Source organism: Pantherophis guttatus, chromosome 1, assembly GCF_059756535.1.
Source record: "Pantherophis guttatus breed Tessera chromosome 1, ASM5975653v1, whole genome shotgun sequence".
Lineage (NCBI taxonomy): Eukaryota > Metazoa > Chordata > Lepidosauria > Squamata > Colubridae > Pantherophis > Pantherophis guttatus.
In genome coordinates, this window is record NC_142063.1 from 280,906,900 (window position 1) to 280,922,227 (window position 15,328).

The 15,328-nt window shown below is 41.1% G+C and overlaps 1 protein-coding gene across 2 annotated transcripts in view; it reads left to right on the top strand.

Moving 5' to 3' along the window:
- Positions 1-12,391: 12,391 nt before the first annotated feature.
- The window catches only part of KIF26B (kinesin family member 26B), a 307,349-nt gene continuing 304,412 nt past the window's right edge, over positions 12,392-15,328 (top strand). For both annotated transcript variants that reach the window (XM_034428212.3, XM_034428213.3), the window contains exons 1-2: positions 12,392-13,247; positions 13,987-14,388. In XM_034428212.3, coding sequence (XP_034284103.2) covers positions 13,185-13,247; positions 13,987-14,388 — 465 coding nt within the window. In that variant the 5' untranslated portion in view covers positions 12,392-13,184. The remainder of the gene's footprint in view (positions 13,248-13,986; positions 14,389-15,328) is intronic.

Genomic DNA, 15,328 nt, shown 5'->3' on the forward strand with positions numbered 1-15,328 from the left:
ACAGCAAAATGGATGCACTTGATCATCGAGGTGGTGGATACACTGTTGGGAGATGAAGGGCCAGACTGGGAACAGATCATCCTGGACAATGTCTTGTCTATGTGGCAGCTAAAAATTGACACTGACCTAAAGACATACAATCAAGAGAAATACTGTTTGCTTCCTGATAAAAACTTCCATTTTCAGATATGGTCCTCTAAAAAGTTTAAATCAAAGAGGCACAATTATAAATATAAGCATTATTTGACTTTGACTTTGGTTAGCACTCTGAGTGCTTCTGCAAAATGGTCCTGTACTATGCAGTTCTGTATGAGCATATTGGCAAAAAATGTAAAACAATCTGCATAGTTACGTATACCTGTGCTGATCACTGGAAAAATCTTTTTTATTTCTTTCTTTCCCTCCTTTATTATTTTTACAAATAACTCAATGTGGTGAAAACATCCAACGCAAGTTTCTCCTCCTGGGAGGAGGGGGGAGGAACAACAACCCTGTGAGGTGAGTTAGGCTCAGAGAGAGAGTGACTGGATCAAGGTCACCCAGCTGACATTCTGACTGAGGCAGGATAGTCTCTGGGTTTTTACCATAGTGCCTTAACCACTAGCCAAACTGGCTAGTATATGACGGACTATTTAAATCAGTGGTTATCTATGTGGTTGCTAGGAGTTGAAAGTTACTTGATGGCACATACAACACACCAATCAGCCAATAGGAAGGCACCACATATACACGACTAACAGAACAGCCCAAAGCCAGGGGTGAAATCCAGCAGGTTCTGGAGAACCGGTAGCAGAAATTTTGAGCAATTCGGAGAACCAGCAGTGGAAATTTTGAGTAATTAGGAGAACCAGCAAATACTACCTCTGGCTGGCCCCAGAGTGGGGTGGGAATGGAGATTTTGCAATATCCTTCCCCCAGGAGTGGGGAGGGAATGAAGATTTTGCAGTATCCTTCCATTGCCACACCCACCAAGCCATACCACGCCCACCAAAGCCACACCAACATAACAGGTAGTAAAAAAATTTGAATTTCACCACTGCCCAAAGGACGTATTCCAGTAGAGAGAAATTCCCTGAAGATAGGCTCCAGCATGAGTCCGAAAGTTTGGAAAAGTAAATCTCTCGTCCCCGTGACCGACCCAAATTCGATCTCACATCATTATCCTGGGACACATATATTTGCCTTTATTCTTGATGGCACATAATCATAATTTAAATGATCAAGTAAAAAATAATGAAATGGCAAAAAGTAATTTATTGTAACTCACAGAGCCAGTTTTTCCACCAAAAATAAGTTTGGAGCCAAAGGTTTATCAAGTATTTGAGCAGATTAAAACCAATCCCACTTTCAAATATAACAATGTGTGTCACAAACAGAAATCATGAGAATACTAGTATCTCTGACTTAGCAGAATAAATGTTTTTGTTACAGTAGTAAGAAAAAATGTTTTGTGTGGGCAGCTACCTAGAAATATTTGTTTGATAAAGTATGTTTCTTTAATGCAAAAATAAATTAAGATATTACATGTTTGTTGCTCATCTCCCTTAGATTAGCTTCCACCAAATTCCAAACAAACTAGGTTTCCATTCATTTCAAAAGTAGCTCTATTTTCTTTGTAGTATTTTAAAGAACCTAATATGCCTTCTATGAAATTCACTTGCTGGGTAAAGATAATGTAGATTAAATCTGTTCTGAGTGCAAAGTGATCATCTAACTGGAAGAGGACAAGAGAATCAACTTATTTTATTTTAAACAGGACAGGAAAAATTTCTGAAAAGTTTAAAATTATACAAGAATGTAAAAGTATTCTGCAATGTTATCAGACGAAGGACTGACAAAAAATGAGGCATGTGTTAATTGGACCACTATTGTTGATTGTTTTAATATTTTAAAAAATCTTCTTGCATTTTTGGACTTCTATTCCCAAGAGAAATCTATCATACCTGGAATTTTAGAAAGCTATTCTAAATTATCATTATAAAATAAGCCAGTACAGTGCAGGATCATTCTTTTTTTTTTTTATTGAAAAGGTTTTCAAATACAAATTTTTCCCCCTTTTTCCCCCCCCTCCCCCCCCTCCCTAACCCCCCCTCCCCACCCTTCCCCCCCTGTGACTTCTTCGTAACAAAAAAAAACCCTAATTCATAACAGATTACTTACTCCCTCCTCAAAATACTGACCTTAACTTACTAAAAGTATTATAAATCCCCCTTTATCCATACATTTCAGAAAAGAAGAAGAGAAAAAAAAACAAAACAAAAAAAAACAAACACATTATACTATAACTATTATAAAATAACTCTAATTTAGCATAATAGTGTTTTATATCTATGCATTATTGCAACAATTCAAAACCACCTTCCACTTTAAAACTATACAATAAGTCCTACTTTAATAACATTTCAAAGCGGGCTCCCCATAAAATCTAATTTAACATTTATTCCACTCTATCCATTTCCTCCACTCCCCTAAATGTATCACTTAAAAATCCCTTTTCTTAAACTAATCAGTCTGTAGCTAGCTTATTCACCCACTGTCTTACAAATTTACCATACACAACAATTCTTGATATCTTTAATTCACTGCCCACACTACTTAAAAATATATATATATATATATCCCATTATATCTAAATAAAAAAAAGAAAAGACAATAACTTTAAATTTATAGTCCATATAATATCTTCTTGAAGTCTTTCCACTGGATTGTTAAAACCAACATCCATAATAGGGTGACATAGTGCAGGATCATTCCATCATTACCTATTAATACGAACATTTACTTCTTTGTAAAACTGTTGGTCAGTTAACATTATTGTATTTGCCTGCCTTTCTTTTTTTATTTACCATAAGTATTTCTACATATGCAGTACATAGTCCTGGATCAATAGTGAATCAATTACACTGTATTATCTTCTCCCAGTTTTTGCCACCAGAGGCCACTCACATCCCATGGAATCTCTTACTAGGAATCTGACATTTAAAAACCTTTGTTTTGTTAATGGGACAAATATGCTGCCTTTTTAGTTTTACCATTTCCCCTCCCAAGCTCCGAATCTTGCAATTACAGCAGGCAAACCCAACTGTGTTGCTGAAAACAATTATACGGCATTAACAAGTATTAGTGCAAGAGTTCAGAAATGTGTGTGAAGATGAACTGAAACCAATGCCAAATGGAAGAGCTTTGGCTATGCATCAAATAGAGTTGGAATTTGGAGGGAATTTTGTTTGGATTGGGCCAGGACAGGATATAGGAGAAACTTGGCATTTAACCACTTTTAGAAGAGTGACAATTGTCACATTTTTAAAGGATACATACAGATTGCAGGTTACATTATAATATTTTCATTTATAATACCACACAGTTCTTTTTTTAAGAACAAGAATATTTGAATGCTGGTTTTAGTGAGTACAGTATAGTGTTGTGGTCCGCCAGCAGCCTGAGGAGCTGGCAGCAGAGTTGGACAGTGAGAAGGCTGGGGAGGACCATGGGCCAGTCCTGGAGTCTGGGGAAGGCTCGGACGAGGGCTCTGCATCAGAGGCAGAGATGGAGCCAGGGCCATCTGGGAGTTATGCATGAACTCAGAAGCCTCCAGAGTCGGACATCAGAAAGGCAGAGGAACAGGAGGAGCCTGTTCCTAGTGTGCGCATGCGCAGAGCTGCCAGAAGGCAAGAACAGTTAAAACAAAAGGGACAACTCGGGAGTAAGGCCTGAAGATGATTGGCCTCTCCCATAAGGCTTAAAAGAGGAGCAAAGGCATGTGGGCCTTTGCAGGAAAGCAACGTTGTTAATTCTGTTCCCAGTCGGCATCTCTGTTTGATTCTGGACTCCGTGTAGCTTTGCCAAGTAGGTCTTTGGCAGAGTGTCAAGGAAGATAAAGGTTGATGATTATCCCAAAGGACTTCTCCCGAAGGACTTTTTGCAACTAATTGGGACTCAGGTGTGAATGAACATAATTCACAGCTGTTGCAATAAAAGAGGTTTTTGGGACTACTCAGGAAGCCTAGGTCACACCATTTAGGAATGAAGCAACTATATAGCAATAACACTTATATATACCACTTCACAGTGCTTTACAGCCCTCCTTAAGCAGTTTACAGAGTCAACATATTGCCCGCAACAATCTGGGTCCTCATTTTACCGACCTTGGAAGGATGGAAGGCTGAGTCAACCTTGAGCCTGGTGAGATTCGATCTATATATGTAATCCTCAACTATTCTATTGTTTTGTTGCCCAACATTTCTGTTGTTAAGTGAAACATTGGTTAAGTGAATTTTGCCCCATTTTACAACTTCCCTTGCCACAGTTGTTAAATGAATCGCTGAAGTTGTTAAATTAGTAATACAGTTGTTATGTGAATCTGGTTTCCCCATTGTCAGAAGGTCACAGAAGGTGATTATGTGACCCCAGGATACTGCAACTGTCATAAATATGAACCAGTTGCCAAGCATCTGAATTCTGATCACATGACCATGGGGATGCTGCAACAGTCATAAGTGTGAAGAGCGGTCATAAGTCATTTTTTTCAGTCTCATTGTAACTTCAGACAGTTACTAAATGGACTGTTGTAAGTCAAGGATTACCTGTACATTCAGTTTCATGGCAAAAATAGAACATAGATAGTTCCTCCACACACTACGTCTATGTTACCACCCTTCTTAGCTAGATAGTGATTGAAGAAAAGCCACCTGGTTGCTTTGCTCACAGAGCCATAGTACAGGTAGTCCTTGATTTACGACAATTGAGCCTAAAGTTTCTGTTGCTAAGTGAGAATTTGTTAAGTGTGTTTTGCCCCATTTTACGACTTTTCTTGCCATAGTTTTCAAGTGAATCACTGCAGTTGATAAGTTAGTAACCTGGTTGTTAAGTGAATCTGGCTTCCCCATTGGTATTGCTTGTCAGAAGATCACAAAAAGTGATCACATGATCCTGGGATACTGCAACGGTCATATATATAAACCAGTTGCCCAGCATCTGAATGTTAATCACATGATCATGGGGACGCTGCAAAGATTGTAATTGAAAAATGGTCATAAGTCACCTTTTTCAGTGCTGTTGTAACTTTGAACAGTCACTAAACGAACCATTGTAAGTTGAGGACTACCTGTATATACCCTGTTGCCCCCAAAATAAGACTTCCCCTGATAATAAGCCTAATCGGGCTTTTGAGTGCATGGCAATAAGGCCAAAAGCTTATTTCAGGGTTCAAAAAAATGTAAGACAGGGTCTTATTTTCAAGGAAACACGGTAATTGCAGTATGGAGAAACAGTTCCTAAACTCATGTAGATGACTGGAAAGCAGCCCAGATTATTATGCAACAATAGATAGACCTCCCACACACACACACACATACACACACACACACACACACACACACAGAAACATACACACTCTCCTCTGTAGTCCTAGAGCAGTATTTCTCAACCTTGGCAACTTTAAGGTGTGCAGACTTCAACTCATTGATGTTCACACATCTTAAAATTGCTAAGGTTGAGAAACACTGCCCTAGAGGATTATATCACAGTTCTGTGAATATAATCTTGAGATTTGTATCCTGATGACTTTTTGATAAGTACAATTAAAATAACTGAAGCTGATTTATCTGATACCGTAATTGTCTTACAACCATAGAGCAAAGAAACTACAAAATTAAAACAACTGAGAAAACAAATAGATTTGGAACTACAAAAACAGAAAAAAAACATTGACTCCAACCGTGTATGGCAAATAGTGAAGGCTCTTTTAACTGAGTTTTGCTCATATAACTACATGGTTCATGTTGGACCCTGACTGAACAAAAGGCATAAACAAAATCCACCTCGCCTGTCTGGAATCCTAAGCATCTGCAAGGTAGTAAATACTTTATGGAATTTTAAAATAAAAAGTAAAGTTATGCAAAGGTTCATAGGCTACTAGTCATGCTTTAACCTACCCTGATCAATTTGAGGAAATGCTCTTTAGAAGCAGAATCTTCCTGACAGAGCAAATGACAGAGAGCAAAATATGAAAGAGAACCAAAATAAAACTCTTCCAATGACTAGAATCCATTAAATCGGAGAGATATTTTTCAGGCACATTACTTTTTCCCAGATTAATCAAATGATCATCATACTCAGTTAATGAAATGATAATCATATTCCAAACTCTTTGATAATTAGTATTCATTATATTTTTTCTCATTATTCCTTTAACCTTGCAGTACAGCATAACGATCACAAATTCAGGAGTGAGACTATATTCGCAGTTTCCTTTTTTTTTTTTTCTAAACGGATCGATAATTATTTTGAAGAACCAAGGGAGTTAAAAGCTTACAGAAAATTAATTTTAATCATAATTGAAAGTAAGGATCCGCTCCTGAGCCTCCATCAATCTCAGTCCCAACTCAGTGCATAGAAAGACATTCAAAACACCTTAGGGTATTCGAAGAACTCTTCCATAAAAATTCATTTGCACTCATTCTAGAGTCTTGAAGGACATACAACTATGCAGTACACAGAAGCTGTGTCACAGCTGTCATACATTACACTTTGGTGCCCATTACAATAAATTGTCTCTCTTGTGAATGGAAAAATATAAAATAACATTAGAGATCTCCTTTGCACCCCTCACTATATGTTGGTGAATTGGAAGCTGGGCCACATTATCATGCAAAGTAGGTTCTGGCAAAAGGGTACTAAATAAAAAAATTATAAATAAAATCTGCCAATTTCAAATTCATAAACTTTTCTTTTATTTCATTAATTCTACTAGTTCATTTTTTAAGGTGCTGGTATAGAAACCAGGAGACTGTGAGTTCTAGTCCCACCAGAGGTGGGTTTCAGCTGGTTCTGACCAGTTCTGGAGAACCGGTAGCGGAAATTTTGAGTAGTTCGGAGAACAGGTAGTAAAAATTCTGACTGGCCCCACCCCCATCTATTCTCTGCCTCCCAAGTCCCAGCTGATTGGAGGAAATGGGGATTTTGCAGTAACCTTTCCCTTGATTGGGGAGGGAATGGAGATTTTACAGTATCCTTCCCCTGCCACGTCCGCCAAGCCATGCCCACCAAGCCACACCACGCCCACCAAGCCACACCCACAGAACCGGTAGTAAAAAATTTTGAAACCCATCACTGAGTCCCATTTTAGGCATGGAAGCTGACTGGGTGACTTTAGGCTAGTCACTCTCTCACAGCCCAATCCACCTCACAGGCTTGTTGTTGTGGGGAAAATAAGAGGAGAAAGGAGTATTATACATGTTTGTGGCCTTGAGTTACTTATAAAGTAATAAAGCCAGCATATTTAATAAATAAAATAAATAAATAACCTGCCTTGGTTTTTTAAAAAAATACTATGATCAAAAGTGGCTGCAGAAATAAAAAACTTATTCAAGTATTTTTATTGGCTGAAAAACAATGCTACATTATCACCACTTCTGAACTCTTGTCCTGATGGACTCTAGTCTACACATTAAGGTTGTTATACATTGCCACTGGAAGCAGCTCCAAGGAGTATCAATAGAGTATTATCACAAATCATCAGACTCAGGCTCTCTAAACTAATATAGTACACTACCTGTTGTGGCTGCTGTTGGCATGGAAACAAATTGCTTACAGGCTACAAAAAGGATGTAAAGAAGGCTCCATCCAAGAGAAGCTTCAAACAATGGTTAAAATGGTGCATTTTAGGCATAACTGACAGCTAGAATACTACCAATTAAGTAATGTGACACTTGAAAGTATTCTGGTTAAAGTCACTATAGCTTCTCTTTTGGCTTTCCCTATTAAGCTAAACAGATGGTAAATGATCTTACAATTTTAAGTTAGATAAACTCTGGTTCACTACATCCCCCAGAATTTTGCAAAATTTACCCAATGGAGTCCTATAATTAACGTTTCTTATAATTAATGGTTTTTAGAATACCTCATCTTTGGGTGGTGTTTTCGTGAGTGTGTGGATAAACAGACAGATGCTTCATTCCCCTCAAGCATTTGTCTCTTCTGAACGATGGAATCTACCTGGTATTTAAATAGGTTTTACTTTATGCTTTCTGCTCTACTAGCCAACTGTAAAATATTGCCTGATTGACCATGTTTGAACTGGAGTCATGAATCCTTAGTGTTCCTTGTCGGCAAACTTTCAGGGGGAACGGACAGCAAGATGTTACTGTTCTTATGCTCCCTGGTGTGTAACAAGGCAATATTCTGCAAATTGGAATTTACAAGCAAGCTGGCCAATCTGTTGCCTACCCCCCTTTGATTCTCATATGTCTCTAATCTCCCATGACTAAGCATACCATTGCACACAATCTGACGATCCCTAACACAGCAGATGCAGTTTGGCAGGGGCATCTAACTGTGTGCTAATTAAAGGGCTGATGAAGAACAATGCAGGCCTGCCTGTTCTTCATAAGAAGTGCTGATCCAAGCCAATTAAGGCTATATACCATACTACACATGGCACATGCCCCCCTCACTTACCCTCAGTGATTGCACTAGAAGAGGGGCAGACCACAACACTAACTTAGCTTTTCTCCTTTTACATCATATTATCCCAATCTCCGCTATTAGCAAGGGGAAAAAAAGGATGGGATGAATCAGCAAAATCATTGGGGAAAGTCCCTCCATTTGGAGAAGGGGAGGGGAGATTTTGAAGAGTTGAGTTTTACTGCTACGGTAATTGCATGAGGTGTAAGGAATGATTGTAGAAATTGTCCTGATTGAACCAAAATCTGCTCTAGCGTTTGGAGATTTTCTTCAGACCATACAGAGGGTGCCATAGTGATGTAAAGGCATGGGTGAACTGATATACAGGTAGTCCTCAATTTACAACACAGTTCCTTTAGTGACCGTTTGAAATTACAATGGCACTGAAAAATGACCATTTTTCACACTTATGACCGTTGCAGCATCCCCATGGTCATGTGATTTACATTCAGATGCTTGACAACTGACTCGCATTTATGACGGTTGTAGCATCCCAGGGTCATGAGATCATCTTTTGCAACCTTTGGACAAGCAAAGTCAATGGGGAAACCAGATTCACTTCACAACGTTACGAATTTAAGAACTGCAGTGATTCACTTAACAAATGGGGTGAGCAAAGTCGTAAAATGGGACCAAACTCACTTAACAAATTTCTCACTTAGCAACATAAGTTTTGGGCTCAGTTGTGGCCGTTGAGGACTACCTGAATTGCCTTATAGCTCACTTTTTGCCTCTTGGAATGTTATGCTTCAGTCTCCACTGGGGGATGCTCTTGTATTCTGCATTCAGTCCAACTCATTTACTGAACTGGGCAATGTTTGGATGTTGAGGGGCATATTTAACATTTTTCTGGAGATGTGGATTAAAGGTCACAATGGGTCATATAACACTGCAAACAGTGCAATGCTATACTGTATCAGACTTATTGGTAGTTTGGCATTTCTTATTGTTTTGGAGAGACTTCATTTTTTTAAAACCACATCATGCCTATGTTAGGACACCCATTCTTTTACGTTTCAATTTTTGAAAAGATGCCTCAATATACATTGACACCATATACAAGGACACCAAAGTTGTAATCACGACAAGAGGCCCATATACACGATTTAGGGCAAAATGCTTCAATTTTAAGTATGAACGCAACCCCTTTTTTGGATCTATTTCAGTATTACTTTTCACAGGGTCCAGGAAGGGCAGATAAAGGGACAAGCAAAGGCTGGGAGATGTATACAATATGGGTTGTAAGAGAGACCCTTCCTAGATGGTGGCTAGATATTACCTGCTTTTCACAACCAAATGACAAACTGGTTTTTCACACTCACATTCAGGACTTAGTTACACACAGACTGGTGGTGCCTCTTCTTTGCCTATTAGAGATACTACTTTATGACTGTGTTTATCATTCTGTCTTTTTAATTAACTTGCTTTAGGGATTCATCTTGCTTTCGTGGTTTCTGATTTGCTACAAGTTCTGCAAAGTGGGCAGGAGATGAATATTTCAAATAAAAAGAACAATAACCCTATAAACACATACATTCAGAAGTCAACTTTTACATTCAATATAATCTCATTCCTGGTTTTCTATGGGTTAGGGTTACAACTTGGCATACCGTATACTCATGTGCAAGCAAAGTTTCTGGCTGTAATTTGCTGTTGGCTTCTAGAGCAATCTGCATAGCAAACTCCACGATGACTATGCTAAGGTACTTTGGCTCTAGGATTGACTACAGAAAATCCTTTCTTTTTGTTCAAGAATTACAATATATATGTGTTGCTGCACTTCATTTTATTACAGCTGAACAGCTCAAGGCCCACTTGAGTCTATTTTTTACTTAAAGCGTAAACCAGACTAAGACTTCCAAGGAGCTGAATCAAGAGTATAAATACCATAAATCCATAACATGGAGTATCTCTGAAAGATCCAGTGCTGTCTGGGAATTCTGAAATCCAGTCTACTGTCTATTGATAAAAACTGATTAAGCACAGCCACACTCACACAGTGGCACTGAATGAAGATGTTTATTGATACATAGCTCAGTCCTATTACTTGTCAACTTCATTTACAGTTCTAACTTAAAAGGAATAACAATTTCTATTTGCTCTATGTATTTCCCAGATTTAACTAAACTTTTGGGAAAGACTAGTTGAGTCATTTGTGTAGGGAACAGTTCGACCTTTATATGTCTCATCACAATATAATATATATTTATACATAATTGAAAACAATAATATTTTGCTAAGATTGCTCTATACACTATTAGGTCACCATTTAATAAGCCATGGATTTTGTTTGTCCGATACCCGTTCAAATATGCCAAAAGAAATTCTATTTTTTTCTACACGGAAAAATTAGCCTGATTCCCAGTGAACTGATTCTTCAGAACTGCCTACCCAATAACACGGGATATCTACTGTAATACTAAGCGCTCCAGTGCTGAAGCAGAAAATATATGGCTCAAATTGTATCTGCTATGATCTCACCAGCTTGCAAATCCTCTCTTAATCCACTTGTAGGAAATGTGAAGGTCTTTCAGATATTTTTGGATGTCAACTTTCATTCGTCTAACCTAGGGGTGTCAAACTGGGTTTGACCACAGGCCGGATGCGTCACGCACAGACCACGCCCACCCCAGCTCCACAAAGGGAAAAAACATTGCGATGTCATGTGATGGCAATGTGACGCTGCAAGTTTGACCTAATGATGATCATTAGCAAGAGATTGGGAGCTACATCAAAAACATAAGGAATGCACCAGGTTGCCCATAATATTCACTGAAACAATGAGCATGAAGTGCTTTGAAAACTAAAGTGATATAAATGCTAAACATTAATATTATAACAGGTGCCAGATGGAGCAATTTTAGATATTTTCGCTGTGGCCACTGGAATGCATAAGTGGGCCTAAAGGCTTTGATGACGTATGGAAAAAAAATAAATGCAGCACATATTTCACAACCTTAACAGGAGAGGTTAGGCTGGAAGCCAATTTATCATCCCCATTTACCCAAGGCTAATAGAATTCCATGCAGATTTGGTGGAGAAAATAAATTGAGAATATCAAGCTTTGTGTGGCTTCTGAATTTTCACACAATGTCTTTCTCTTTCTCATGATTGCATATAATGGAATGTGAATTTCACCCAAGGTCTACATAAGGGGAAAGTTTGCATAGGCAGAAATGCTGTGTCTTGCAGGGCGTCCCTCCCTCTGTCTCTAGGCATATTTTCTTATCCATGGCTCTCTAATGTTCACACAGCCAAAATTATACTTGATTATAACCTGGATCCAGAACAAAGAAAATGCATTGCAAAATATTTGAAGATATCTTGGTTAGATAGGTTGCCTCCATCTGGATCCATTTGCCATCAAAATGGCCATTGGTTAATAGAATGGTTTCCCCCCTCTCCAGTTAGAGATCAGGGGGTTATGAAAAGGTGGGGAGAGAGAAAGCTATGTAGGAACAATTTCAAAAATACTTTTTAACCAAATAAGGAATCTGCCTTAACTAAAGCAGCACATTCACCCAACTGTGCAGAAATGCAATTGTCTTTTTTAGTGTGTGGGGGGGAGGGAAGCCTGTGGAAATTCTTAGATCAGATGAGTAAAACAAAAGGGGACATAGCCCCATATTTAAGATTTTGCAAGTTTTCTTGGTAACTGTCTTTGTCTACTTCCAAAACAACACAACATCCACTACCATATAAAAGAGAACCTCGACCGGAGACCGTCACAGGTGTGTCAGTCGCTGCTGCCTACTTCTTCCACGCTTGCAGAACTCAAAAACAGACCTACAATCTTACTCAGGAGGTCTTCCGAATATTAACTACACACAGCTGTTTTGATGGAGACAAGGACATCTCTTCGTCTTAAAGAGGGAGGCGTGGTTTTTTTTTTTAAAGTGTTTTAAATCCCCAATGCCACTGAAGCGATGCTGCAAATCAATCCTCTCTCAGTCTAGGTCAAGCAACAGTAGCAAAGCCGCCTGCAGTTCCGCGCCGGCCCCGCTTGCCTTAGCCTTCAAAGCGAGCCGTTGAAGGCATTGCTTTGCAGCTCCTCCACGGCTTCAGGCGTGCTGCGTAGCTTAGCCAGCGCTTTCCCTTTTCCTTTACAAAAACTGTCAGGCAAAACCGGGCAGAAAGATATTGGCTGCAAGGAACTCGGAGGCTCCTCCCAGAGTCTGGATCCCGAGATTTTTTTTTTTAATTTTTTTTTTTTTTGGACGATTTCTTCTAACTCCGTTGCAAAGGCTGGCGAAGGAAACACAAGTTACCGCACTGCAAAATCGCGGAGCGGTCTCCGCTTGGAGGAACACCCAGCTCTCTCGCTCCTCTCGCCTTTCCTAAAAGGCTACCTTGGATGGCAAATGGTTATAGGGGGCCAACTGGCGGTTGGCGATCGGGAAGGGAAAACGCTGATGACCCTTTGGATTTCTGCGCAAAGAAAGCTAAACGAGATAGAAGACAATGAAGGCGAAAAAAGGCTCTGAAGCAAAGACATTCTCGCGGACCCTCGTTCTAGTGGTCTGAGGGTTTGGTCCGGCTTTTTGGGCTCAAGGATTTTGGGGGCGAGAGAGGGGAACAGGGGAAAGGGTTGGGAAAAAAAGAAAAGAAAGAAAGCACCTCCGCACAATTGATTTCAGCCGGTGTAAACCTTTTATTGGATTTGTAGATTCCCCATTGGATATAAATTTTCAAGGCATTCTCCCGCGTGCACAAAGATCATCATGAATTCGGTGGCTGGGAATAAAGAGAGAATTGCAGTCACCACCCGAAACAGGAAATATGGGGTAAGTTAGTCCTCAGGTCAGGGCGCACAAGGATGCTTGAGAGCCCCGTCTGTGGTTTTTGTGTGTGTGTGTGTGTGTGTGTGTGTTTTTTTTTTTTACACAAAAGGGTAGCCTCTCGTAGCTTTCCAAGCGGATCTAAGCCGCCTGTTAAGCGGAATGTTTCCAATCAAGGTGCAGTTGGTATATATCAATCAGGCAGGTCTGCTCCGTCATCAGAAAATTGCGTGAAATAAATCTGGGCAGGTTGCCTTTCCCTATAGCTGCAAGACTCCCAGTGCCTCTAGCGAACTTTTGCAGCCTCCCTCAGGTTCCATTTCATTGCTCGAGAGCCTCTTTTGGGTAGTGGGTTGTTTTTTATTTTTTTTCTTGCACAATACCTCGGATGTCCTTTTTCCTCCAAGGGTAGCTACAGTCAGTCCTGACTTGGGCGAAGGAAGTAAGGTGGTGGTGGTGGGGGGGGGTGGGATGTGAGAGAAAGAGAAGAGAGTTACTATCACTCATCTGGGCTCCTTAGGAACGTGTATGTATGAGACACCCCCCCTTCCCATTTTCTCGGGGTGGGGGAATCGCCCCCAGGTCTCCTTGAGTGGAAATCAGAGACGGGGAGAGGTGGGCGTTTTCTCCTGCTTGGGGCTATTGTGATTGCTAATCCCAATCCCGGGTCTGATTAATCGGTAGGTGCACTTGGCTGTCCGCTTTCCCCTCTTAATCTGCTCCCCCCTTTTCCTTCTCCGCTCAGGTGAACGACTCCTGCTCCCCCACCAAACCCGCGGCGCCCTTCTCGCCGGAAAGCTGGTACAGGAAAGCTTACGAGGAGTCCCGGTCCAGCAGCCGCCCCGCCCCAGAAGGAGCAGGCTCGGTGGTGGGCTCCTCCGGCACCCCTTCGCCTGGATCGGGAACCTCCTCGCCTGGCTCCTTCACCGGCTCTCCGGGTCCCGCTTCCCCGGGGATCGGCACCAGCTCTCCGGGCTCTTTAGGAGGCTCACCCGGCTTCGGCACCGGCTCGCCCGGTTCCGGCAGCGGAGGAGGCTCCTCCCCGGGCTCCGATCGCGGCGTGTGGTGTGAGAACTGCAACGCCCGCTTGGTGGAGCTGAAGAGACAGGCACTCAAGCTGCTGATCCCGGGGCCCTACAGTCCCAAGGTGAGTGGAGCGGGGACGGGGACGGGGACGGGGAGGGAGCCGGGGCCGCCGCCCTCTCTTGGCGCGTCCCGTCTTGGGCTACCTGAACGGGGAGGGAAGGGCCACCGCGAGAGGAGCCCTGGTCGCTCGTGTGCACGGCAAGGGGGTGGGAAAGTGGACCTCCTCGGTTTTACAAGAGCAGCCTTTGGGCAAACTGACACGCGTTCCAGCTGGGTGGGAGTGCAACTCAGAGCATTTCCCTCATCTTGAAGATTGAGAACCCGAGTTGATGACCCACACCAGGTCCGAACGACCATTAGTAGGATAGTCGACCCGCAGTCACTAAGAATGTGATCCTTGGACCACAGGGTGGTCCAAAGCTTGAAATGTTGGCCGTAAGTTTCGTTTCTCTTTATAAATATCCTTTTAGGTTTAGGCGCCTGTGGATTCACATTGCAGTGTGGATCCCAAAGATCAAGGGTAAGAAGGGTTGTGAACTACAGCTCCCAGGGGTGTGTAATTCTACAGCAACCACAAAACCATAGGTCTCCTAAGCCCTACCCAGAACTCTAGTAGGCTTTGGCGGCTATGAATAACTCATATCTATTGCATATGTAGGTGATTATTGTATGGCCCAAGAGAAAAAGAATTTGCCGGAAATGCTGTCAATATGAAGTGGTTGTGGTTAATCTTGGAATAACCCTGGACAAGTTATCATTTCTCACAGTTTTCTCTTGGAATGGAAACCACACTTTACAAGTTATGCTGATTTTTGGTCTCAATACTTAACAATGGAACCTTCCATTGGCAGGTCTTGCAGCTCCATATCTGCAAGAGCTTCAGCCTCAAACCTTCCCTTCTTAAATTTTGCCTCTTCCAACAGTTGTGTTTAGTTATTTCCATAATCCTGTTAGTATGAATGCTAATGGTAGCAGCTACAATTAGATTCCTTTAATCTATA